The sequence below is a fragment of the Diorhabda carinulata genome, chromosome 2 (assembly GCF_026250575.1).
Source record: "Diorhabda carinulata isolate Delta chromosome 2, icDioCari1.1, whole genome shotgun sequence".
NCBI classification, from domain to species: domain Eukaryota; kingdom Metazoa; phylum Arthropoda; class Insecta; order Coleoptera; family Chrysomelidae; genus Diorhabda; species Diorhabda carinulata.
Window position 1 is genome coordinate 10,457,952 of NC_079461.1, and position 26,931 is coordinate 10,484,882.

A 26,931-nucleotide genomic window follows, 5' to 3' on the forward strand; every position below is an offset into this window, starting at 1 on the left:
TTTTCTAGATACAATCAAATAATACATTATAGGAGCGTAGAACAAGACAAGTTGAATGGTTGACTATACTCTGTAGATAAAAATAAACATTTAGATGCAGCTTGTACAATTATAGTTTCTATATGTATATGAAAGAACTTGATGAAAAAAATTAGGGAGTGAGTAGATGACGTGAAAATAATTCTGTGACATGGAAAATATTTTCTCATACGAACCCTCGTTTCTGAGTTGCAGGCTTTTAAAGTTTCGAAATCAGAACTCATATTTAAGTATATTTCCCAAATTATACATTCGAACATTATGGGTTTTTAATGGATTATGTCCATGTAGTGTTTGACTGAATAAATAATTCTACACTACTATCTGAAAGCCAGGAGCAGCTCATGCACAATGGTTAACAATCCGTAACTTTTGCTTTTACAATCCAAAGATAGCAAAAATGAATATCTCAATCGGTTTTTCAACAAAAAGGTACTCTTTGGTTAACTCGATAAAATGTATGGTTTGAAAATATTTACAGAAAGTATTAATACATAAATAAACATTTCTTGAAAAACTAATAAATAAATAAATAAACATGTGTACTACATACTATCGAAGATAATATTTTTGGCATACGGAAAAGCTTGAAAGTAATTAACAATTATTTTTTAGATGGTAAGATACGACGTGATATTGAATTAAAAATAGCCAGCGACTTAATTTATTAATGTTAGCTTGCTGTCAGCGTTTCAAAACCCTCACATTAATAATTATCACATCGTATTTAAAGTTTCAATATGTTACAATTTACCTTTAGTGAATATGTTGACATGCATTTGATGTAGGGTTTGGCTTCTGGTAACTCATCAGAATCCAGAAGGTTATATACTGAACGCTCTCCGGGCAGAAATATATCCGACTATAGAACTTCTTCTAGCGTTGATCACAGTTTATAGGAAACAGATTTGTCTACATAAATAAGTAAACTGGTTTCCATTATTCTCTTCGAATGATATTCTAGGAAGTGTCCTACCAAAAAAATTGGCGAAGTTCAACAACATATTTATCGCACACCAGCTTTAGAGCATGCCCTGGAAGTAGAGGATTATCCAGCAAGACTGGCCGACGCTCGTTGGCTTCTAGATAGTCCCATAATTTTTATGGGCAGATGAAAATCCACACAATACAATTCAAACAAAGAATCAACATCGATCATCTGTGTGGGCAGCCCATAATGTTCGAATGTATAATTTAGAAAATATACTCACAAATAAGTTCTTATTTCGCACCTTCAGGTTAATAACTCAGAAAGTATGGGTCATAAGACAGAATTTTCACTTATATCAGAGCATTATTTTCACCTCATCTACTCAGTCCTATATTTTTTGCATCAAGTCCCGGAACACTCTGTAGGTTGCAATCAAGTTGTCATCAATATTAACAATTAAAATACAAATTTAGGTTTTAACATTTTCAATAATCACTTTTGATATAAGATATTTATTTGAGTCGTGGAACTGACTGTTTAAAACAATATCTTAGAATTGGCTGGGACCAACTATTATAATTTGAATGGGAGTGAATAAAAATTGAAGAAAAAAGTTCTTAATGGACGAGAAGTTAGCATTAGGGATATCCATACTTCATTTTTTCAGTTCTAATCCTAATTTGACCGTTAGAAATTTTCATACTTCGAAGACTCGAAAATTGTAATTTAAATACAGCCTCTGCCAAATTTAAATTTATTAATGTCGCGAAAGGCTTAGTCAATGGCTCAACGGGTCACAGCACAGTCGATTATGCGGCTATTGACCTTGGATCATCACTATTTGCGAACGGAGAAGCAAACGTTACACTAAGAATAGAAGAAGTGGATTGTTAGAAGGTAACAATAGAGAAACCGTGCAATAACGAAGCTTTAGATGAGATGGGAAGACTTAGTGCACTGGTATTTAGTTCAAAGATGTTGAGGAATTGTCAAGTATTAATCTTTGTGTGGAGTATCCAGACAAATGAAGGTCAAACCATGACCAAATTGATATAGTGTTCTCGGATGGCACTCTAAAAGGTTATGTCCACCAACAACCAAAATATCTATATTTTTCTTCTTATACAATTCCAAAACTAAAAGTAAGGAGTACCTAATACATTATAAAAAATTCTTTGGAAACCCACTAAAAAGTAAAAAATGAGGACAGGATAGATGTAGTAGTGGACAAGGTTGAGACGTATGATGTCAAATCGAGATTCATTATAACAGTTTCAAAAGTATGGGCACTTTATGAGGGGATATAACAGAACATATACTATTCTTGGAATAGATAAAATTCATATAAAATTTAAAAATCCACAGTTTCGGTATTAATACAATAAATTTTCAATTTCTATTATCACCAAATTCTGACGTTATTTGTTCCAACCTGTTCACGCCAGAATTAATTCAAAACTCATGAAAACTGGCAACGCTGTCCGACCAACCGACTACTGATCGAATGGAAGAAATGAGATATATAATAAGTTCTGTTGTTAAAGCTATGTAAAAAATTTTCTTACAAATAAATGTTAATGTGAACGTGTTAATAATAACTATAATACAAAAAATGGTCCTTACGAGCGGATTATAAACAAAACCAGTGAAAATTCGCAATAAACAATATATTATTAACAACTATAACCCAAAAACAATTTACCACGTGCTGCAAGCAACTATCAACGAGTGCAAAGTGATCGACCAAACAAGTAGTCGATACAATATCACGGCGACCAGACATCAACTCAACTGGCCGACTAGTTCAATTGCAAGAATCAGGCAGTTCGACCGAAATCAGAGTGAGTTTGTTCCAAATTATTTATTTCCGAATTTTTCTTTCCATTTGCGATTTCAAAGCTTCTCTGTTTGTGCTTGAACAATTTGACAATATAAAATGGCAGAACTTGGCAAACTAATAAAGAAAAGAGGTGTAATTAAAGCTCAGTTAACTATTTTCACAAAAGCGGTAAATGAATTTGCAACTATATCTAATTTAAGCCAAACAGAAGTTACAAAATTAAAAGATAGGTTACGTGATGCCGAAAATTATCTTGACGAATTCAAATCATATCAATTAGAAATAGAGTTACAGGATGATATAAATTTAGATGAGCAATTAATCGAACGAGAGAGATTTGAAAATTCATATTATGATGCAATCGCTGTTGCTAAAAACATTTTACAAAGCTACAATAATCACGATAATGATACAAATCTTAGCGTGATTTCAGACAAAGCTTGTTGTAAAAACGAGGGTATAAAGCTTCCGGATATATCACTTCCTAAATTCAGTGGAAACTTTGAAGATTGGTTAGAATTCAGGGACACATATAAATGCCTTATTCATGATAGTAAAAAATTAGATAATATTCAAAAATTTTATTACTTGCGAAGTGCACTAGGAGGAACAGCAGCGGCGTCCATTTCCAAAATCAAATATACGGCCGACAATTATGAAGTGGCATGGGCCACAATTTCAAAAAGATTTGACAATACTAAAAAATTAATATATGAACATATTAGAGCTATTTTTTCATTAGAAAATATACAAAAACCGACAGCTGAAAAACTACAAAATTTAGCTGACGATATTCACAAACATTTGGGATCTATTGAACAATTGGGGCAAAATATAACTAATTGGGATCCTCTACTAATTTTTTGGATTACTAATAAATTAGATACTAGCTCAAACCTTGAATGGGAAAGGGAAAATAGAGATCAGGAAGAATTGCCAAAGTTAGATAAATTCCTACAATTTTTACAAAAACGTTCCAATTTTCTTAATATGTTAGAATCAAAGAACAGTCTCAGTTTAAATAAATCAGATTCAAAATTTAGTAATGAGGAAAATAAATTCAATAAACAAAGTAGAGTAAGGTCATTGACCTCAAGTACATATACATGCTCCTATTGCAAGAAAGAGCATTCAATATATCGTTGTGCAGAGTTTCTCGGATTAACAATAACACAAAAAAAAGATTTTGTCAAAAAATCAAATCTTTGCCATAACTGTTTGCGTTCGGGTCACTCTGTCAAACAGTGTAAATTAGGGCCTTGCAAAGTGTGTAAAGCTTGGCACAATACAATTTTGCATGAAAAACTCGAGATAGCGGACAACGCGAGCTCAAGTTCCGCAGCACTAAGCAGTGGCGTAGTGGTACCAGCGGCGGGGCAGGTGCTATTATCTACCGCCTGTTTACTCATTTCAGACAATTTCAATAATTTTCACAAAGCAAGAGCGTTATTAGATTGTGGTTCTCAAACTTCCTTTATAACGGAGGATTTGCAAAAGCGTTTGAATATTGCGACACATAAAACAGATCTTTCAATTTTCGGAATTTCAAACAATATTTCAAAGGTCAGTAAAAGGTGTAAGGTTTCATTTAAATCTATACATACCAATTTTAAAGCGCATGGCAATTGTTATATTCTAAAAGAGATTACAAGTGTGATGCCGTGTTGTCGAATCAACACGCAATCTTGGGCGATTCCAGGTGATCTAAAGCTAGCTGATCCACAATTCAATATTCCCGGACCAGTAGACATGCTCATTGGCGCGGACCTATTTTGGACAATCTTAAGCAATAACAAAATTTCGTTAGGAAAAAATATGCCGCTATTAATTGATACAGTGCTAGGTTGGGTTGTATCTGGGCAAATAAGTACTAACAACGTTGAAAAGGCTTCTTGTAATTTAAGTATAAACCAGGAATTATTAAATTCAATAGCCAAATTTTGGGAAATCGAGGAAATATCTAGCACGCGACAACTTTCTCCAGATGAACAATTCTGCGAGGACAATTTCATCAAAACTACTACCAGAGACGCGAACGGACGTTTTACAGTCACTATACCTTTGAAGCAACAACCTTCTAGTTTAGGTGAGTCGAAAGCTCAAGCCGAAAAACGTTTCTATGCATTAGAACGAAAATTCAGGAGAGATCCAATGCTGCACAGCAGATATATACAATTTATGAACGAGTATAAAGAGCTAGGCCATATGACAATTTGTAACGGCAATGATTCAAGCTTCGAATATTTCATGCCGCATCACGGAGTTTTGAGAGAAGAGAGTTTGACCACAAAACTACGGGTAGTTTTCGATGCATCAGCGCCCTCTAGCAACGGTCTATCCTTCAACAATATTCAAGTCATTGGACCCGTTTTACAAGACGATTTACTATCAATAGTCTTAAGGTTTAGGAAATATAACTATGTAGTTTCGGCAGACATAGTTAAAATGTACCGGCAAATTTCAATAACGCCCGAGCAAAGGCATTTGCAAAAAATTGTATGGCGCGAAAATCCGAGTGATAACCTGGAAGTCTACCAGCTAAATACCGTTACATACGGGCAAGCCTCTGCCAGTTATCTTGCAATACGCTGTTTAGCTAAACTCGCTGAGGATATTCAAGAAATGAACTCGGAAATAGCCGAAATCATTAAGCACGACTTTTATGTAGATGACCTGTTAACAGGTGCACCTACACTTGAGCATGCGCAATACATATGTAAAGCGATAAGTGACACTCTTAAATCGGGATGTTTCGCACTCCGAAAATGGTGCTCTAACGACACCAACGCGCTCAAAAATATAAGTTCAAATGATTTAAAATCCGATATACTAGAATTTGCGCATGATGGCAAAACAAAAACATTAGGCTTGATATGGGTTTGCAATAACGATAAGCTTCAATATAAAATTCATACCAATCCTATAGGTACAAAGGTCACAAAACGCACAATTTTATCTACTATATCAAAAATATTCGACATCCTTGGTTTACTAAGCCCATGTACTATTATCGCAAAAATGATAATGCAAAAATTATGGGAAAATAAATTAGCTTGGGATGACGCTATTCCAAAAGCTATATCTGAAAATTGGGTAAGGTTGGAGAAGGAGCTTCTTATTTTGAACGATCTTGAGTTAAACAGACAAGCTATTTGCAAGAATGCTGTTGAATTACAACTGCATGGTTTCGCTGACGCTTCGGAAAAGGCTTACGGAGCCTGTGTTTATTTGAGAAGTATTGATTCCGATCAAAGGGTTCATGTATCCCTGTTATGCGCCAAAGCAAAGGTGGCACCTATAAAAACAATACCAATCCCGCGGTTGGAATTATGCGCAGCATTGCTTCTAGCCCGCCTAACAGATAAAGCTAAAACTGCTTTGAAAATTCAATTCAAATCTTTCACACTTTGGTCGGACTCAACTATAACTCTAGCTTGGGTACGCACAAGCCCGAATCTGCTAAAAACATTCACGGCCCATAGAGTGGCAGAAATTCAGTCTCTCACTAAACACGCCGATTGGAGGCACATCCCCACCCACGATAATCCAGCAGATATTGCTTCAAGGGGAATATATCCTAGTCAAATTTTAAACTCTGATTTGTGGTGGCGCGGCCCTACTTGGCTAGCTAAGGACCCAAGTTTTTGGCCCAATGACAAGCTGGAGGTGGTTCATGATTTACCTGAACTTAAATCCAGTCTTCTGACCAATGTTGCGCCCCCTACTCTGAGTTTTCCCTTTGAACGTTTTTCAAATTTCTCAAGAATGCAACGAACAATGGCATACATTTTACGATTTAAGGATAATTGTCTTCAGAGAAATCGCAGAAGAGGCGGTTCTCTTACAGTACAGGAGTTAAGTGATTCTCTAAAATGTCTCATTCGAATTTGTCAATCTCAATCGTATTCTACCGAAATTGAAACATTGAAAAATAACAAGCCTTTGAGCTCCCATAGTAATCTATTAAGTCTTAGTCCCTTTCTAGAACCCGATGGTTTGCTACGCGTAGGAGGGCGACTAAAACATTCAAATTACTCCTTTGACAAAAGGCATCCAATTTTGATCAATTCAAAGCATCATTTTTCAAAGCTACTATTTTTACAAGAACATGAACGCCTATTGCATGGCGGCCCTCAGCTGCTCTTAAGCACTATAAGAGAAAATTACTGGGTTATATCCGGTAGAAATCTTGCACGAAAGACTGTTAAGAATTGTGTGAAATGCTTCAAATTCAATGCTAAAACCATACAGCCAATTATGGCCAACTTACCGCGCGATAGAACTAATCCTTCTAGTGCATTTTCAATAGTGGGAGTTGATTACGCGGGCCATTTATGATTAACGATAAGAAAGGTAGAGGTTGTCGTTTAAGTAAATGTTATATTGGCGTATTTATTTGTTTATCAACTAAAGCAGTCCATTTGGAATTGATTTCTAGCCTTTCTTCAGAATCATTTATTCAAGCGCTATATCGTTTTGTCTCTAGACGAGGCAAACCATCAAAAATATTGTCCGACAATGGAACAAGCTTCGTCGGGGCACAGCGAGAGCTAAAGGATTTTCTAAAACATGGCAGCAACACTATAATCGAGAAATGTAGCTCTCAGAATATAGAGTGGAGGTTTATACCACCCTACTCTCCTCATTTCGGAGGTTTGTGGGAAGCAGCTGTCAAAAGCGTAAAGCATCATTTAAGGCGCGTTTTGACCCAAGTTCATTTATCATTTGAAGAATTTGCCACAGTTCTCGCACAAATCGAGGCGATTTTGAATTCGCGTCCTTTATGCCCACTGAGCTCTGATCCCAACGATTTTGGACCTCTTACCCCAGCTCACTTCTTGATTGGAAGACCAATAATTGCAGCACCTGATCAAGATGTCACCGACATAAAAATGAATCGACTTTCCAGATTTCAGCTCGTACAACAATTAGCACAGCACTTCTGGAACAGATGGAAATCTGAGTACATTGCGGAGCTCCAAAGACGCACCAAATGGAAGTCCAACCAAGGCCATCTAGTAGAAGATTCTCTCGTTTTAGTGAAAGGCGAGAACACTATGCCCACTCAGTGGTTATTAGGTAGAATCAGCAAGCTCCATAGAGGCCCTGACGGTATCGCTAGGGTCGCTTCTATAAGAACTCCCTCTGGAGAAATCATCAAAAGAAGCTTTCAAAAAATCTGCCCCCTTCCAGTTGACCTTTGAAAGCCATCCTTATGCTTTCAACGCGGGGAGTATGTTCACGCCAGAATTAATTCAAAACTCATGAAAACTGGCAACGCTGTCCGACCAACCGACTACTGATCGAATGGAAGAAATGAGATATATAATAAGTTCTGTTGTTAAAGCTATGTAAAAAATTTTCTTACAAATAAATGTTAATGTGAACGTGTTAATAATAACTATAATACACAACCATATCTGTCCTCTAAACTTTTGAATCTACATAAAGTGTTGTCTCTTTATAACTTTCAAGTTCCCAAATATCTAAATTCTTCTCAAATAGATTCTGTGTGATCAAATTAGATCAAGATGTTGCTTTCATCCATCACTTTTTAACAAACTTTCAAAGGAAATATTTCTCTATATTCCTGCTTAAACATTTCTACTACAGAATTGAGTGTAATACAAATGAAAATTTCGAAAAAAATCATGAAAATGCAAAAGTCTTAAATGATGGGTCTTGGTCTTTCCGACCTCAAGCTGGTCTTGATCTTGCTTTTTCTGCCAGGATCGCAAGAGTAACTCCAGTTTAGCTCATCAATAGTTTTTTATTAGAACTATCCGGTTCTTCACATATAAATTGATAAATAACTTGCTCCCTCACATGGTTTTAAATGAAATATTAAGCATTTATGATGGCAAACTAATAATTTTAGAAATAAAGTTTCTTCAAATCTCTTGGTATGTTATGAACCAGTTCAAGAAATTATATTTCAATAATAACCAAGCTATTGATCAACAAGACTGCAAACATGATAACTTCACCTACAACCAATTTTGGTACCTGTCAAAAAACTCTCGGGGGAAAATGTTTAGGATTGACCATTATCAAAATTCCAATGATTCGGGAAGAATTTCATATTTGTCATAATAAAATGATTCAATTATTTGACAACCAATCAAGAGAATTGACTTATTCTGGAGCTCTGATACATTTTAGTTGGGTCACCATATATCGATATATAAACGGTAAAAATGTTTTCAACGCTTAAAAATTTCAATTTAATCTGTCTGTAAATAGTTTCCTGTGCGAATAAAAATCTTCCCTTTGATACCTTTGGTTAATATCTCAATATAGGTAATACTCATATCAAAGTATTTGCTATTTAACTTGTAAAGCATTGGAACTGAATTATTTGAGTAGTCTAATAAGTCCATCGGGCAATTGATGAAAGGTAAATTCTCTTTTACCTGATAAACGTCTGTTAATATTTATATCAAAACTATATTGGAAAATATAAATGATTGAAAAATATACCAAGTTAACTTATTTTATCAAAATCTGAAGTTTTTCGAACAAATAATGATTTATATTATAACAATAAAACTTATTTAGTGAGGTATATACAAATGGTAGATAGCGTATGACCAATAATTCAATTGATTTGGAAGGTAACCTAGGAATTTGTAATCTCAATGTCCCTAAATTACTGGAGACTTTTCTTTCAGGAAACAAAAAAAGATGGAAAAGTTCTGTTGAATCTAGAAAAAATTAAAGAAAAAAACTCATTTTAAAAACAAGCTTTTATTATTTGTTAATAAAATGAACTTCTTCGACTAGGACAAACTAATTCCATATCGTATATAATTAATTATATATTTACTAAACATTTACACCTGAATTATTAAATCTTCTCGTTTTTATCATAGTCTAAATTTTATAAATAAAAACGTGTTATTTTTTAAGGTATAATTAAGAACATTCAGCACTATCTTCTTCCTCTTGCCATCTCATTGCAACTCGCTTTTATTTATAAAATTGAGACTATGAGAGATCGGAGAGATTTAATAATTAAGGTGTAACGTTTTAGTGTTGAAAATTTATAATTATGTACGTTATGAAATTATCTTGTGGTAGACGAAGAAGTTTAATTATCGTTAAAGGTTACAATGAATGTATAAAGTGTTATATTTCTTATTAAAGTTAGTTTATTTTTAACTTTTCAGTATTTTCAATTCTAGACGTAGGTCGTAGCCCGTAGCAGCATTTTTACAAGCACGTCTGTAATAAAGCCATATTATTTCAGTGATGTGACCTATTGATCCATTCACAAGTCCCTTAGCAACGTCAAAGTTAGACCTCAATATAGCACCCACAAATATTTCTAGCTCTTTAGAAAGACCTCCTGTTTCGTTAATGTTCCACCTACTAACTGATATAGGGCTGTTATTTTAAACATTGGTGTATTCTCTCTCTTAAAATATTCGAGAGCGGTTGTATTATATTCATTGACCTGCTGATTCGTTGATAAATAAGTAGAGTGATTGTGCATTTTTTTGCATTGTAAAATATTGAGCCCTCAATTAATTCTAAGCGTGGAGTAGGTAGGTAAACGTAAAGGTAAAGCTCCGCATTCCTAAGTGGATAGCCGTGCAACGACCTTTCTGAAATTGGAGAAGTGTACTTACGAATTATGCAAATGGATGCAAAGATTAATAAGGAAGAAGGAATTAGAATCTTTAATCTATTAAAGAAGTCCCTGCCTACAATTGAGCCATGCCACAATCTCTCAGAAGCACTTCTTATATTTCAATGCCAAATCTTTATTCGATATATGGATCTATTATTATAATTTCGCGAAGCAAACTCAATGTTTTTAGAAAATAATTTTATGTTATCATTAATGCTTGAATTTCGTTATTGTGTATTATACCTGGTGACACAGTCGATACTTTAAACTTTAGAGCAGGTTTTACAATCGTGGAGCTGAATAGACTGGTTGGATCGCATTAACTCTGTAACCAAAGTTCAAAACAACTATAAGATATCGTACGTTATCTTGGTACTCCATTCACAGAACCCCTATTAGACATCGATCGTTCAAATTTGATCCTTTTTATTCACTAGCTGGTGTATTCATTTCCGTTTTTCTATACGATTTTTTGTAACTTTCGATGGAATCAAGTACAAAACATATCCAAAAAATTCGAAAATTTGTGAAATTTTCTATTTAATTAACTTTCTTTTTCACATCACTCCATTTTATCCTATTATCCATCGAAGCATATTGTTAATAATTTATTGGAAAACGAATAAGTAATTATTTAACTTAACAGTATGGTTAATTTCTTTAACGTGATATAAGTATAAGCGCTACTCTAAAAAAATGGCCGTTGTAACCACACGCAAATATTATTTCAGAATATCATAAAATGAATTGCTCTATTTGACACGCCCCTCCAAATTATTCATAAGAACATTTTTTACACGATGATACACTTCCTGTTTTTCATAGAATGCAGTAAAAGTTTTGGTATTGAGCATTAATATTTTATGAAATAGCTTTTTCGGGTATACATTCGCGCTGGAAAATACGCAGCTATATTTATTTGACGTACAGTTACATACCCATGTTTCTCATATATTGTTAATAATTCACCCACTAAAAATCCAATTTATTCGAATATGTTACCAAGTTTTATATTTTGATAATAATCTATCCGAATCAACGTTTTTTATTCCAAAATATCTATAATTTGCTTTTAAGGAGACAATTGAAAAAACTTCATAATTGAATCTTCATCTATTTTCACATGGTTTATCCCTGGTATAATATCTAGAAGCATTTTCTGTATTATTGATTCAGTATTATATAATTTGTTTTTTAAGCAATGGATTATCAACTGCCAATATAATTAAGTAACTTTCTTCTCTGTTTTCTCCGTGCAATCAGTTTTTCCAGCCGACAGTTCAAGAAAACAGTTTACATAGAATGTTCAAAATAAAAGTCCAATTTGCTTACAATACATCACACCTCAACTTTTTCACTTGAAATTCTAAAACTTATTTCGCGTACATATAAAGGAAAATGATGAGAGCTGCTTGTGAGTACAGAAAGGCAGGCATTAGTTGCTCCGTTATTTGCCTGCATTGTAGTGAGCAAACACGCAACATTACCAGAGTCAACATACGCCAAAGGCTACGATGATGTTTTGACCACCTCAGCTTGATTTTCTGCGGTTTAAGAGACCACAACTCTAAGAGTTGAGCGATAAGAACTTCTTTAGATGAAACCAACCAAACGACGAAAAAAAAACCTAATTGTTTTTTGCATACACAAATCATTATTTATTTAAAATTTCAAAATTTTTCTGGTTTAAGTATTTGTTCTATATTCATGATTCCCTGAACAACTCTTCATCAACTTTGACGTGTGCTTACAAAGGAGCGTAGCACGAACTTGAGGTCGTAATTTTGATCGTAGGAAAAAAATAAAAAAATCATAGGTCAACCACTGTAAGTGGATCAGAAACTCAGCAAAGGGTCAGCCTCGTAAAATGTCTTTTCATCATTAAATACAAGAAATATTACAGACAAATTGGAAGTTACTTATTTATTTTCACCTCATAAATTATAAATACCCATATAAATGACAAAAATGTCTACATATTGTGTTATACAAACCTTAAAATGGAGGCATCTTTAATTAACAGTCAAGCTTTCACATCGATCTCCGTAGGAAAAGATACGAATGAAACGAATAAAAAGAAAAAGATGAAGGCTCGTTTAACTTTAACCTTTCAGATGTACCACATGAAGTTTTCTTCATCACGCTGACAATAAAATCGTTTGATCCAGTTCAGAAAATCTCATCAATTATTGAGAAATCTGCTTGTTCTCAACTTTCAGTTGAATTGCAATATCAATTTTCTTACTCAGCGATATTTGGAATTGGTCAAATTAAGGGGATTCTGGAGTCTATTGCATTTCGGACAAGTTGCATGTCAGATACTATAAGAAATATGATCAAGCTGTTTCTCTAGCATATGTGTCTCTTGTTTGTAACGTGGTACATTTATTGAGCATGTAAGACTAGATTCGAATACTATTTTATGGATCGGGAAACCGAAATTTCACTTCACAAAAATATTCTTCAAAAACAAAAAAGGAATAAATATACCAATTTTGATTCTCAATTACAGGGAAAGTGTTAAACATGTTATATACGGATGTACCAAGTATGAAATAAATAGTTCGTTATAACTAGAATCAACGAAATACTTAGGTAATTAATCCAATAATGTCATCAATTGTTAATTTATTAACTTTTTTGTTGGTCACGGCATTTTATATCATAAGATCATGAGGAATATATTCTGTCGCTATCATATATTTATTATAATATTTCTACTATTTACTACTTTGAAAAGGACACCTTGTATATTCAGCTTTTTAATAGAAATAAAATTTTGGCAAAAATACCTAAAGTGATTGAAGCGACATTAATATAATTAGCTCCATGTCTGAATGCCTGAATATTCATTTTGCTTAGTCAAGGAAATGTGAATGTTGAAGGAAAAATGAATGTCTGTCAAATTTGTATTGTCTGACGGCTGCTACTTATTTTCTGATGAATAGAAACAAATAGTTATAGTTGGATATGGCTTTATTGTTTTTCAAAATATTCGCGATCAAGATCAATACATTTTTTAATGCGTGAAAACATGTGATGTGAATAGTTCAACCTCTTCTTCAGATGTGCGAAAACGTTGACCTCTCAATTTATTTTTGTTTTGCGGAAATAAGAACAAATCAAGGTGTGAACGGCAGATGACCCATCAATTCGATGTTTTGACTGTTCAAAACCATGTTTGTTTTAACTGTTGTGTGATAACTCGCATTGTAGTGGTGGAGAATGATTCGTCTTCTGTGATTGTTTTCTCTGATTATTTCGAAAACTTCTGGCACAAAAATGCTACTGTATCATTTAAAATTGACCGTTCTACATTACTATAATGAAAATTTTGCTGAATTTTGTTCAAATAGTAAGATTCATACCTTCGATTGTTGTTTAGTTAGATTGGTTTATATGCATAGATCCATGATTTGTTGCCTGTAACGATCTTATAGTCGCCTTTTGAAGTAGCGCGAACAAATATTTTTGACAGCCAAATATTCATACAATATTGTATACAAGTGGATCTAATATCGAAGTATGCATCAATCCCACGGCACGTCACATGGCGATTTTTCAATATTAGTTTCTGCACTGGATCGATGTTTTTTGGCATATCTGGCTCGAAATTGCGCTTCATCACCAAAAGTCAAAGCGAGTTGATTAGCACACTGCTGTTGAATGTATTTGTTGGTTTAATTATCTGTAAACAACGTTCTGAGTACGTTCACCATAAAAAATGTCAAAATTTATGATCGCGATATCAGATTTGACATATATTCACATTCGTTCTGCCATTGCCCTACACTCAACTACAAAAAAACACTTCACTAAAATGAGTGAATATTTTCACAAAACAATACTGTATTAAAAATGCAATAGAGTATGAATTTTATTCTTGAATTTTGATAGATATGGTCTTCGATAAGGATTTAAATAATATGATACAGAAAGGTGAAGAAAATTTGGTTAATGAATAACTAAATGTAGTATATAATAACATATAATACAGACATTTGATGTATACTTTAAATTCGGAAACAGTGTGATAAAATGTAAAAGGCCCACCACTACTGCATTCATTTCAAACTAATTTTTTACATATTACAACGATTTTTCAATAATTTCAAATCTATCACGTTAGAATCCGTTAAAATGAATTAATGGAATATTATAAATGAATACCATTTAAATACTAGCTCAAATGAATGATTAGGAAATCGTTTTGATATTTGTAGCATCAATCCAATTTATTTTATTATAGATTGACTATAATGCATCACACATTTCTCATGCAAATTTGAACCCGTAACTATTTGACTGCTGGGTGATAACTTAACCTCGCGACTATCAACGCATTTTAGTTATAAATAATTTAGTGACAAAATTCATATATCATATCATGAATAACTCAATTAATAACATTCAGTAACAACTCAAATAGAACCACCGATTGATATATTGATGTTAATTTTTTTCATCGTTTTCATTTTCTCAATGAATATCACTGTTACGAAATCGTCCCCGACATGGAGTGGGCCCTGTCCCGTCATAATGGAATTCTAAAATTCAGGGAAGACGTGGCAACTATGATACACCGCAGAATTCGTTTGATGTACGTTTTTATCATAGCAGGCGATTTGTTTACATTGTGTCTTTTGAACTAATTTCTAGGAAGGTCTATTTATTAATTTATTCTGCTTCTTCATTTTCTAGAATTTTTGAGAAGTTCGTTTTGGAAATATAAAGTTATATAAACGAGTTTGTTTAGCCCAGTTAGTTTATAATACATAGTCATAGTGATCGGAGCGAAATAGGAGGGTAGTCATAGTCAAATAAATTAGTTAAGTATTATTGATAAGATAGATAATTGTAGGGTTAATTGTTGTTGTAATCAAGAGCAGGAAAGTATGCGAAATTTTAAATTGATAAAAACTTGATAATAATTTGATCATTCCATCTAAGCATGGAGTAAGTTTAAATTAGTTTGGTAGAATTCAAAAAATAGAACGAAACGAGTTATATTGATAATTGGTTATAATGGTCGAAAGTTGATTATAACAGCTGGAAAAAAAATATAAAAATATAACCTTATTTTGATGTATTAACACTCTATGGTACGAATTTATAGAGATAATTTTCTAGAAGCATTTGTTCACAATCATTTTCGTGAAGTCTTCTTGTAGTAATTTGTATTATCGATAACTAATTAAGTAAGTAGAGGAAATATCTAAAAACATGAATGCAAAACTTCAATCGATATGGATGTTATGTAGAAAACTTCTACTCATTGGCTATGAGAATTTTAAATCAGCAATTTACTTTGTGCAAAGATAAACCCATGAAATCTAGATGCAATCTTTCACAAGCCTGATTAAACTAGTTCAAGTTTGGACTGTCTACTTTATATAGTATATAACCTAGCATGTTTCACATAAACATGATAAACATTTCTGTTGAACACTCATATAAGTGATGCATGTCAAGTTTTCAAGATCCGTCTTTGTACATTGATTTTGTGTACATAAACATTTTCCAATAAAATTTCCTATTTCTTGTCACTAATACTATATCACCTTCATACGCATTACGAACTTCTTAGTTTGCTTATATTTTCCTGTCGTACTTTTCTTGAAACTAATACAACAACCAGATTGAAAAACTTGTAGTAGACAGTAAGTCTCTTTTTCTTATCCATTTGTTTAATCAAAACTTTTTTGATTCTCCTTCTTTTGCTTCTCATTGGTTAACATAAATACTATTGTTTTTTTCTAATTAACGCATTTTACTCTCCAAATATTCATTCTGGTGAAATATAATCTCAATTCAGATTGTGTATAACTAAAATTTGTTAAGTTGAAAACTGTAGCTCAATTTTCGAAAAGAATCGAATATAATAACCAAGATGCTTATTGTTTGAAAGCAACTGAATATTAATTCAAATGGAGTAAATCGATAATTTAAATTATCTTTAAACGAGACTCCGTCGTGTCAGTTTTATCGTGAAAGCAATTCACCTTACAGTAATATCACAACAACGAAAATACTCTAGTTATCTTGATAATGACTTCATGAGCACTTGAAATACTCAAATTGAATTACGAAGTTTATGAAGCTCTATATTTCCATTAATCTAACTTTCTGTGGCTGACGAATTCAGTTTCTATTCTATTAGTCTGTACAAGTTTCAATTTCCATCTCGAAAATACATTTCACAAAGGTAAAGTCGATTGGAAAATCTTGCTTCTTGTGTAATGTTACAATAAATCGAATTTAGTTGGGAAATAGTGTTCGTTTCAGATAGGAAGGGAATTTTCGCCTAGATTATTCTACGTATTTTCACGTTCTTTTATTTCTGTTGTTGCAGAGAGAAATTTTTTAATATGAGCAAATAATAATGGTGTTATTGGAGAAAATAGCGAAGGTAGGTGAGAATTTAAAAAGATAATTTAACAATAACATTGTTTTAAATATAATAAAAACAATCGGGTTCAAGTTTTTCGAAATAATAAAACATGAAAAATATACAATGTGTTCTTAAAGCTTCTCTTTAGTTTAATAAAAAACTTGTTGATGAAAGTTTTTTCAATCAATTAAGGCTATTTGCATAGATTGGATTACCCGAAAATATATTTTTCAATTATTGTATACGTTAAGATCCGCATAGTGTATTGAATCATGAATGCAACAGTTAAAAATGCAGAGTTTTAGCTTCTGATTATGAGAAAGGACTGGATAGTGTACGGAAACGATGTAAAAAAATGTTCAAAAGCACAAGTTATGGGTCGAAGACGACAACAATTGGTCAAAAAATGTCGCTTCTGCACTATTAGTGTGTCACCCTTTATTTAGAAAATTTCACGCTAAATCGATAGAAACAAATCTCATTCAAATCGTTACTAAATTCCACAAGTTGCGCGTAAAGAAAACGAAATTATCCAAGAAAATAAAACAAATGAAATAATGTCAAACATGTTTTAAGAATTGACGAAATAATTTATGCTACTGAAATTTCGTGCATTCTGATACCGGTGAAGATTTCTATTAGAAAAATTTGTGACAGCTCAATGCTGGTAAGCTCTGAGCTTTAAGAAACAGTTAGATAGTTAACGATCATAAACATGTACATTATATATAATCTGGTTAATTAGCAATATCTCCTTGAACGACGTCTTTCCTTTGAAGTCTTTTCAATTGTCACATATTCTACAGGACGGTAACTAGCAGACCATATCTCTAGAAATTCTATAAAATCTCTTTGTACTGAATCTAAGTTATTGTATCTGATCCTATTTATTTCAAAACTTACGTCCTCAATTTTTATAGCTCTCAGAAGTAAATGAAACCTGCGTTGAGCCTACACAGTAAAAAAAGATGCTGGTGATAGTCCTTCGGCTTTCCATTTGTCATTTTTATTGAGCTGTTGACTTCTTTTCACTCTTGTAAAGTAGAAAAGTCCGAAGAATGCATGTATTTATTCGAAGTCAGTGGAAAAACTATACCTTTTACGATGTTACTTTGTCCACATATCTGATACTCATACTTGAGTCATCTTGTTTTATTTTATCCAACATAAACAGGATCTTGTATCTCTCTAAGTGGAATAATTTTTCACACTGGAATGACAGGAGCTAGGAGAAAATCATAATATCCTTCAGTATAACTCTCTAATAATTGTTCAGTTTAATGATTACTGTCCTCAGAAGCGGAAAGAACTGCCTCAAATCATTCTAGCAGTTATTCTCTGTGTTTTTTGCCCAAGCGACCGTTTCCAGATTAAGTGACCGAATCACGTTTTGGTATATTTCCAAATATCTGGAAATAGAGAGATTTATATTTCTTATTTTTATTTATTTTATCACAATATTTTATTCTGGAGAACTAAGAACATTATTACACTTTGACATTTAGAACTTGTATGTATATGAAAAACTTTTTGCATGAAACTAACTCTTAGACAATATTGAATACCAAACTGTTAGGTAGCGAAAGGCTGTATGAATAATTCAGCTCAGTCCCACCATCAAAAATGCTTTATGTTACCATTCGATATATATATTAGAAACCGTACACTTTGGTGGTTGATTTACTACATTCCTACTTCGAAAATGAATTCTGCCGTTCTTCAAAGGAGAAAACAACTACTTTCCTGGCTAATGCCTCAACGAATATTGAATTACAACTCCTCTGAAAAACGTGATATCAATCGACCCTTTTGTCGATGTTAACATCCCCAAAGGCTCGAAATGGAAGGAGAGGGTGTAACTACTTACTAGTTTCGACGTTATTACGTCTCATCAGAGCAGTTTAATAACCCCGATCGGGCTTGAGACCCGAATCTATATTTTATTATCGGCGTTGTCTTTAGTTACATATATATATATATATATATATATATATATATATATATATAAATATATATATATATATATATATATATATATATAAATATATATATATATATATATATATATATATATATATAAAAATGCTACAAGTTTTAAAATTGAAGGAAGTTTATGGGAAGTGCTCTTTTCATAATCAGAGAAAGTGCAACTCGAGGATGAATCCCTAAGTGTTATGATAACGGAATAAATCATGGTAGAAGTTAAGGTTTATGAATCATGATTCACACTGAATATGTTTATATAATTGCTAAATTGGTTAAAAGCTCATGAATATGTGAACATATTCAAAATTATATAATTGAGATTGACATAAATGATAGACAAATGCACATATTTTCACAAAATACCTTGGGATGTCGATGATTCGATCAATAATTTGAGATTAACATGTTTGAATTTCTGTCGATGTATCATTTGCTGGAGTTCAATAACAAAAAAACTTTTTGTTAATATATATATATATATATATATATATATATATATATATATATATATATATATATATATATATATATATATATATATATATATATAATACATGTTAATAATTCATTGATTGATACTTGATCTTAAGAAAAATTCGTTGTTTTGGTGATTAAGCCTGTTTATTTTTCTCTCAAAGACTATGATCATTATTATATTTTTTCGTAGCAATACAGTGACTGGATCTAGCCTAGGAGCGTCAGCATGGAGGAACTTTAGCTTCCCTGTGTAAGTTCACTTCGCAAACTAGTTTTCTCTTATAATTTATGAGTAATTTGAATTTGGTTTATTTAGTTTATTTAGTATGTAATTGATATTTAGCTTACAACCCTACACGATGCTCCAAAATGAATTTATTTTCTACTCAAATAACATGATATAGAAATGAATTTACAAACATTATTTTCAAATAAGAAGTTAAATTAGCCTCTTAAATTTTTGGACAATTTATTCATGTTCATAGTACAAACAGAATTACTGTTCAAGGAACTATTCCCCTATCCAAATTAAAAAATTAGGTACTAAGCATGCAATTACGTACAACTTAGTAACGGATTCTCTATGAAAATTATCAGTCTTCTTCATTACTGACGCCCAGCAAAGTATTCAGCTGAAGTTTCTCGAACGGATCAGAAACGCAAAGCGTAGATGGTTTTTGGAAAATTTAATTTTATTTTAAACAATATTCGAAAATATATGAATGAACAGCAGAGACTATTGATATTTGGACATGAAAATACTTTGTATGTTATTATTATTGAGTAAGAAATATTTTCATTCGTTGATTATATTTATTTATTTATATTTGATTTCTATTTATTTCATGTTTCTATATTATTAATAACATTTCTTTCTTCACTATGCTTCGTAGTTTGTTTATTTGTGAGTCTGTAATCTCGCAATTTTATTTTGGATTCCGTGCTAAATCCTTCACAAACTTAAAATACTCAAAATAAATGTATTTTCTGTTGCTTATGCTCTCTTTAGTCACAATAATTCATTAAAATAAGCACTACTATGAAGCTTTTTCTGACTGTAAAAAATTTTGTTTTTGGCTATCAATTCGAGTTTCCTGGGGTAGTTATCAAGTTTAAATTTATTTACTGATGAAGAGAAATCTTCTCTCCATGCTTGCGTAACTAACATTGAAGGTTCGAGTTACTTTAATTAGATGCTAGGCAGGCGACAATATTGAAGTAGACCGATAAATTTTAATAACTTTTAAAAATCCATTTTTATATGGTGCTTCTTCAAGGGACAGTTGTTCTGTTTAAAAATGCGACATTTTTTACTATCAGAATTATCAATGTGTTAAAGCTACTGTGAATAATATTTTGAATTCATTCAAATATGTCGATGATAAACCACTATTGTCAAATTTACCAGATATTTAGAATAAAGCGTAAAAAAGACTGATTTTAGTACTCCAATGAAAGCCAATTAATCTTTAAAATATTGTGAACAATTCAATGTAATTTGTTATTACTCACCAATTTATCCATATACTTGAAGTCTCGAATCTCAAAAGTGTGCATCCATTGACATAACACGGATAAGGTCATAATTTATATATAAAAAAGAATATCGAATTTACTATGTAACAAGGTCAACCAAATTTGTGTCTATGGCGTTTAATTTTTTAAATTGATTCATTAAGAGAAGTTGTTACGAATAAGTCGTAATGAACAATGATTAGGGAGTATGGGTAGGTAGAATGTAATTCCATTGTAGTTTTAACAGTGGATTAATTAGTGACGCCATGGTTGGTGATAGGAAAAAAATTGCTACAATTCTCACAGGTGAATATAAATATTGCTGTTGATTTGCATCGGATCTTGAAGTTTAATAATTATATCTGACACTAGCTGTTGCCCTCGGCTTTGCACGTAGTTTTGTATAATTCTCAACCAAAACATAAACAGTACTTATAGGTATTATAAAACTTAGTTTATGTATTCATACTTTTGATTAGAAAATAGGTATCTACTAATTTTTGGAAAGATTGAATATTGAGTGAGTTTATAAAAAGTATAGTTTTCCTTTCACTTCTTTGAAACGGTAGTTTTGTTAGCTTTCTTCCAGTTGTATCGCTATTTATGATAATTATCAAATGTGAGTTTAAGATAATCTAATCTAATGAAATTCCATTTAAATGTAACCCTCCTTTCGTACCCTTAGTGGATGAATTTTTGAAAACAGTTTCTCAGTGCGCATTTATATGATTCAAAAGTTTCTCTATAAGCTCTATTCATTATAAGCCCACCTTAATATTTGTAAATAAAAATTGAAGGACATTTCATATACAACCTAACTAGTTTTCATCCTTTAAGAGGAGAAATTATCAATAATGCGAATATACGTTTTTCGATTTCCAGCAAAGAGACAAAATTCGTTAAAACTAAATTCAAAATTGCCAGGTACCCATCCAAAACTATCATCCCTCCCTGCTCACTTCCTTGAGGATTGTTCAAAGACGTTGAGACGGGTAATGACTGTTGTTTAATCTTTAGCCTAAACACGTCCTAGGTCCTAGTCTCAAAATGGACAGATTGCCACATAAATTATCATTCCCCATTCAACCTCTATAGAGGTAGATAATGAGAAATAATGAATCAATCATTCAGTCAGTTTTTTTATATTTAAGATATTACTCTGTCGCATACGAGGGTTGTTACTTAAGTTTTGATGGAAAAATAGGAACAAATATTCATAATTGAGTATTGCTTTATTGTTATTGAAAATATTCTCCATTAAGATCATTTGCATGAAGGTGAACCAAGTGTCGAAGCATTTTTCTCATTCTGATTGTAGTACCTACGAAACATGTGATTTGATCGCATCAACCGCTTCTTCAGATATAAACCTCGACATCACAATTTATGTTTGATCAACAAAAATAAGGAGAATTTATTGGACGTCAAACAAGGACTAAATGGCAGAAAACCCTTTGCTCGGTGTTCTGGTTGTTCAAAAACATTTTTGCTTGAACTGATGTGCCAGAGCTCGCATTATCATGGTGGGAAATGATTCGCCTTCTGCAATTGGTTTCCGTGATTTCTTTGAACACAGCAAATGCTGTTGTGCCATTCAAATTTGACCGTTCAACTTTAGTACATTACTGCTCTGTGCTCGAACAACGTTTGTTGGATTTGGCTAGTCTTGAAAAAACCCATACAGTCGATGATTGTTTCGGGTTCATATGCATAGATCCATGATTCGTCACCTGTCACGATCTTATAGACGTCTTTTGAAGCATCACGATTGAATATTTTCAGCATTTCTTTGAACCAATCGACACGAGCTTTTATTAAGCGCTTCTTTAATTATGCGCAACAAATATTTTTGAATGTTTGATTATTGAGTGTATGTGAGTGGAAGTAACGTCAAGTATGATTCAATCTCATAATATGTCACATGACGACCTTGTAATATCAGTTTGGGCACTGGATCGATATTTTCTGTAATAAAGCCGTTTGTGGACGAGCTTAACGAAATTCAATGATAACCCGTCGGAATATGTTCATCATTAAAAATGTTAAACTTTGTGCTGGCAATGTAAGATTTAACATATTCACATCATCGTTGCCTTATCTCAAAACTTAAGGGGAAACCCTCGTATTTTGTTGTCAGGTTTTCCGTAAGCAGTTGTAAAGAATCATTTTGTAGAAGAAGTTGATTCTCGTTTTTTCCAGTTACCGGTATGTAAATACTCAGATCATTTTATTGATTCATCACAGTTGCATAGTAGTATTTCAGCTTTATTTTTCTAAATTTATTTACAAATGAGATTTGATGTAATCAATTCTAGGTTTTAAAAGATATCAGCTCGTTTCTGATAAATTTCTTATCACATCCATCAAATTCATTTTCATCCATTTTTTGCATAGGATATACTTCTAATAATCTCACTAAAATTAATTTAGAAGCTATGGCCAAATTTTTGTTCTTAGCTGAACATCAATATCTTTACAAAATCGTCTTACACGGGATGTTTGGAAAAGAGAGAAGGAAAAGACCTTCACAGATTGGTTATCAACTCAATTTTCTACTCCTCATTGCTTTTTTTATTTCCTACTTTTATCACTATACCAAGAAGTTTGGGAGCTTTTCTATATACACTTAAGGTATGGAAAATCTGTGGATCTGCATTTCACTTCCATCACATTGCGAAAATATATTTCTTTTTGAAATAATACGAAGGTATCCTATTGACTACGCCAACTACTTGTATTTGGATTATTGATATTGGACTTCATAGAATTATTTTCAAATAAGAATTGAATTTTGAAAGAATGCGAAACTTTTATTGTCCTTCGTGTCTCTATGGAATCTTAATTTCATTTATTTTGTCGTGAATAACTATATTTTACTCCCATAAATAAGTACTGTGATGTGATATGGCACTCCATTCTGTAGATTTCCACTTATCATTACAATGAAACAATTTTTACATTGTAAATTTCACGTTTACGCTTAACAATAAATTTTTGGTAGTTGTCCATATTTTTATAACACTTTGATTGTATTTTTTCCTCTTGAATTCTATTCTGAAGGAAAATAAATCTACTGTTATAGTTCCCCCTCATTGGAATCGTGGAGTCGCAAGTTTTCCTAAGGGAATATTCAACCTATACATGAATATCATATGAACTAAAAAAATATAGATAGGAATCGGAAAATATGCAAGAATCTGGAAAACCTCAGACACATTCGTAAAATAACGAAAATAGTGAATCTTTTCTGAAATCTAGAAAGTAACATTACAACATCAACATTCTGTTCAAGGAATAAAAATTTTAACATTCAGTTTCTCAAATACTTGCAAGTGCCTCACGAATTCTATCAAACACGTGAAAATTAAAGTTTCACAGAATCCTTCAAAATTGTTGCATATAAGCATATATGCAAAATACGTTATCAATGAATAACTTTCGAGAATAGTGACTTCTATTTTCTAATCTTGCAAAATATTCTTCTTACATTATGAGAAACATGAAGTTTATGAGCGCAACTGAAAATGAAACACAAGAGACACATATTGAAAGTTATTCATTTCTATCCACGTAATATCCAACGGAGGAAACTACGAGCTTCACTCCATCATTTTTTTCAACAACAAGCTCGATGAATGAATGAACGAAATATGATTTTCAAATCATTGATATCTTATTTAGTTAGTCCACAGAGCTATATCGGTTTCCTAATAGATTGCCTACATAATCACTCCATCAAACTAACCAGAACTTTGAAAATATGGAAAAGAAGAATTGCGGCTTTTCCAGATTATTTCATCAATAGATATTGAATATATTCTAGTTGAAGTGATAAGTTTTCCTTCCAAATATTCCAATCTGTGCTTTCCAAAATAAGATTTTCCAAAGATTCAAAAAATTTTCAGCTGGATGCTCTATATCTTTGAGCTCAAATTTGAATTGCAAAAATTGAAGTTTGTTCCGAATTAGATTGAATATTATGGGTATAGAATACTTAATAATCATAATGATGTAGAAAAGTAGTCAGATATGAGTATGGACATAAAATGTTTCCATTTTTGAACTTACCCAGAAGTTTGTGGCACGAGTCAGAAAGATGATTACCATAATCAATCGTATGAAAAAGTACTTTTCCTCACATATTCTTCAATATACTTTTCTCACAAATGTGGTGTGGATACTGAATGTGATTCGTGGATTCAGTAATCTGACATTTCACAATTTGTACTTACCTTGTATTTATTTCTTTCGTATAGTTTTTCCAAGAATTACCAATATGTTGAGAAGAGCTAATCGTCTTCTAGCGATATAAGGAATTTAAATTAAAACGTTCTGTCTAATTTCAATTTTGGAAAATATAGGACTACTTTGCCTGTTGCCTAATTTTTCAACCCCTTAACGCTCCATTCTCGCTTAGAAATGATATTCTAGATAATCAAAATATCTTATAATCATTTTATTTGATCGTCCCAGTAAATGATCTTGTAATCCCTCATAAAATCATTGCTCCTTTTGTCAGCTTCGTTATCGTTAGTTAGTAAATCTGTCACGGATTGGTCAAGTTATGTGTCTTCTGTATTTCCGTTAGCAGTCGATCTAAATCAATGATTATCTTCCACAAATTGTTGCTTCTCAACTATTTCAAGTTGAAAATTTGAATATCACACTATAGAACCATTGGTAAGTCAAGTCTAGAGTAAGTTGAATGCCTCTCTGAAACGAAATACCCTCTGATCATTTGGATGACTGAGTTTGTTACTTCGAAGTAATTAATATGTCACGCAGATCTTGTTTTGCTCTCTAAATAGATCCTTAGTATTGTGAGTTCCGTGATTCACCATGTATTATTTTTTCTTGAGACACAAGATTATGGATGGTTTCATTAAAAAACATACTGCCGTTGACGCCTTGCAAAAGTTGCAATTCCTTCAGCTCGTTCAGTTTTCATATCTCTCACAATTTTTTAAATGCTTTTAGTAATCCATAATAAATTTATGGAGACCATCCAGCTCTAATTGCATATCCATTGAATTAATTTGCGGTATTTTGTTGAATTCTGTCGTAATTATCTACTCCAATATCAAACCTTTTTAATTTAAGATGTGTCTCAATGATGCTTCTGGTTACAGTACGTTTACGAATTTCTTCTTCCATACTCATCTTCTCTCTTGACCAGTATACCTGTGAACTTTCTCTGAAATTTTATGAGCCTCGCGAACGTTGTATGTTGAAGCTACGAATCTACTTACAGATAGGTAATCTTATCTGCTCACTTTATCATTAAATTGTCTTTTTCGCATTCTGCTTTTCAGTTTATTTGGAAGATTGGTATACTGTTCAGTATTCAAAGTACTGGTGAACTGATTACTACTGTTTTTTTCGATCAACGATATCTTCAATAACACGCTGCTGAATGAATATTTATAAGCCTTCATAGCTACAATAAATTATCTACACAAAACTTTGTATTTACTATACAAAACATATCTAATGAAAAAGCTGCACATGAGCATTTTATAAAACAAATTTGATGTTAGTTTGTTTATTTATTATTCGGCAACAGTGTAATACACACAGCCGCATGTTACGGACGTGGATAGATTGGGTTGGACAGATGTCGTTTGGCATCTGGTAAGTTTAGTATGGACAAAAAGCCATAAATAAATGTGATTATTTTAAACATAGACCAAATTCGGTATATAACCCCAACACATATATCATATAGAATTAATTTTATGTATGACAAATTAGAATCAACTAGATATTGTTGCCCCACAAAATTTATAATTAAAAAAAATGGCCTCTATGATATATTCTGAAACAGAACTGCTTAAACAAGAAATTCAGGACTCAAAATCTACCAATGTTATTGTCGAAGTCATATTCACAAACTTTGGCGTTAACAATGCTATATGCAGAGCTGCCTCAAAAAAATTTCAAGATTTGAGTTGTTCATTCCCACTGCACTCAATTCACAATTTTAGTTTTCGTTTAGTTACATTACATGGATGGATTCGGAATTTAAATCCTTCCCAAACATTAAATATAGACTAACTCTAAAAGAGCGACAAAAAATTTGAATACCGAGGAAGATCGACAAGCCATTTACTTTGAACAAA

The 26,931-nt window shown here is 32.3% G+C and overlaps 1 protein-coding gene across 8 annotated transcripts in view; it reads left to right on the forward strand.

Moving 5' to 3' along the window:
* The window catches only part of LOC130903514 (facilitated trehalose transporter Tret1-like), a 134,468-nt gene that overhangs the window by 61,879 nt on the left and 45,658 nt on the right, over positions 1 to 26,931 (forward strand). For 2 of the 8 annotated variants that reach the window (XR_009060750.1, XM_057815658.1), the window contains exon 1: positions 20,966 to 21,118. The exons of 1 other annotated variant lie outside the window; for it this stretch is intronic. Coding sequence is in view for 3 of the 7 variants with exons in the window: in XM_057815658.1 (XP_057671641.1) it covers positions 21,079 to 21,118 (40 nt within the window). In the remaining 4 variants the exon portion in view is untranslated. Of the gene's footprint in view, positions 1 to 20,965; positions 21,119 to 26,124; positions 26,444 to 26,931 lie in introns of those variants that run through there. 5 more of the 8 variants (XM_057815662.1, XM_057815661.1, XM_057815660.1 and 2 more) reach the window with 4 other exon arrangements.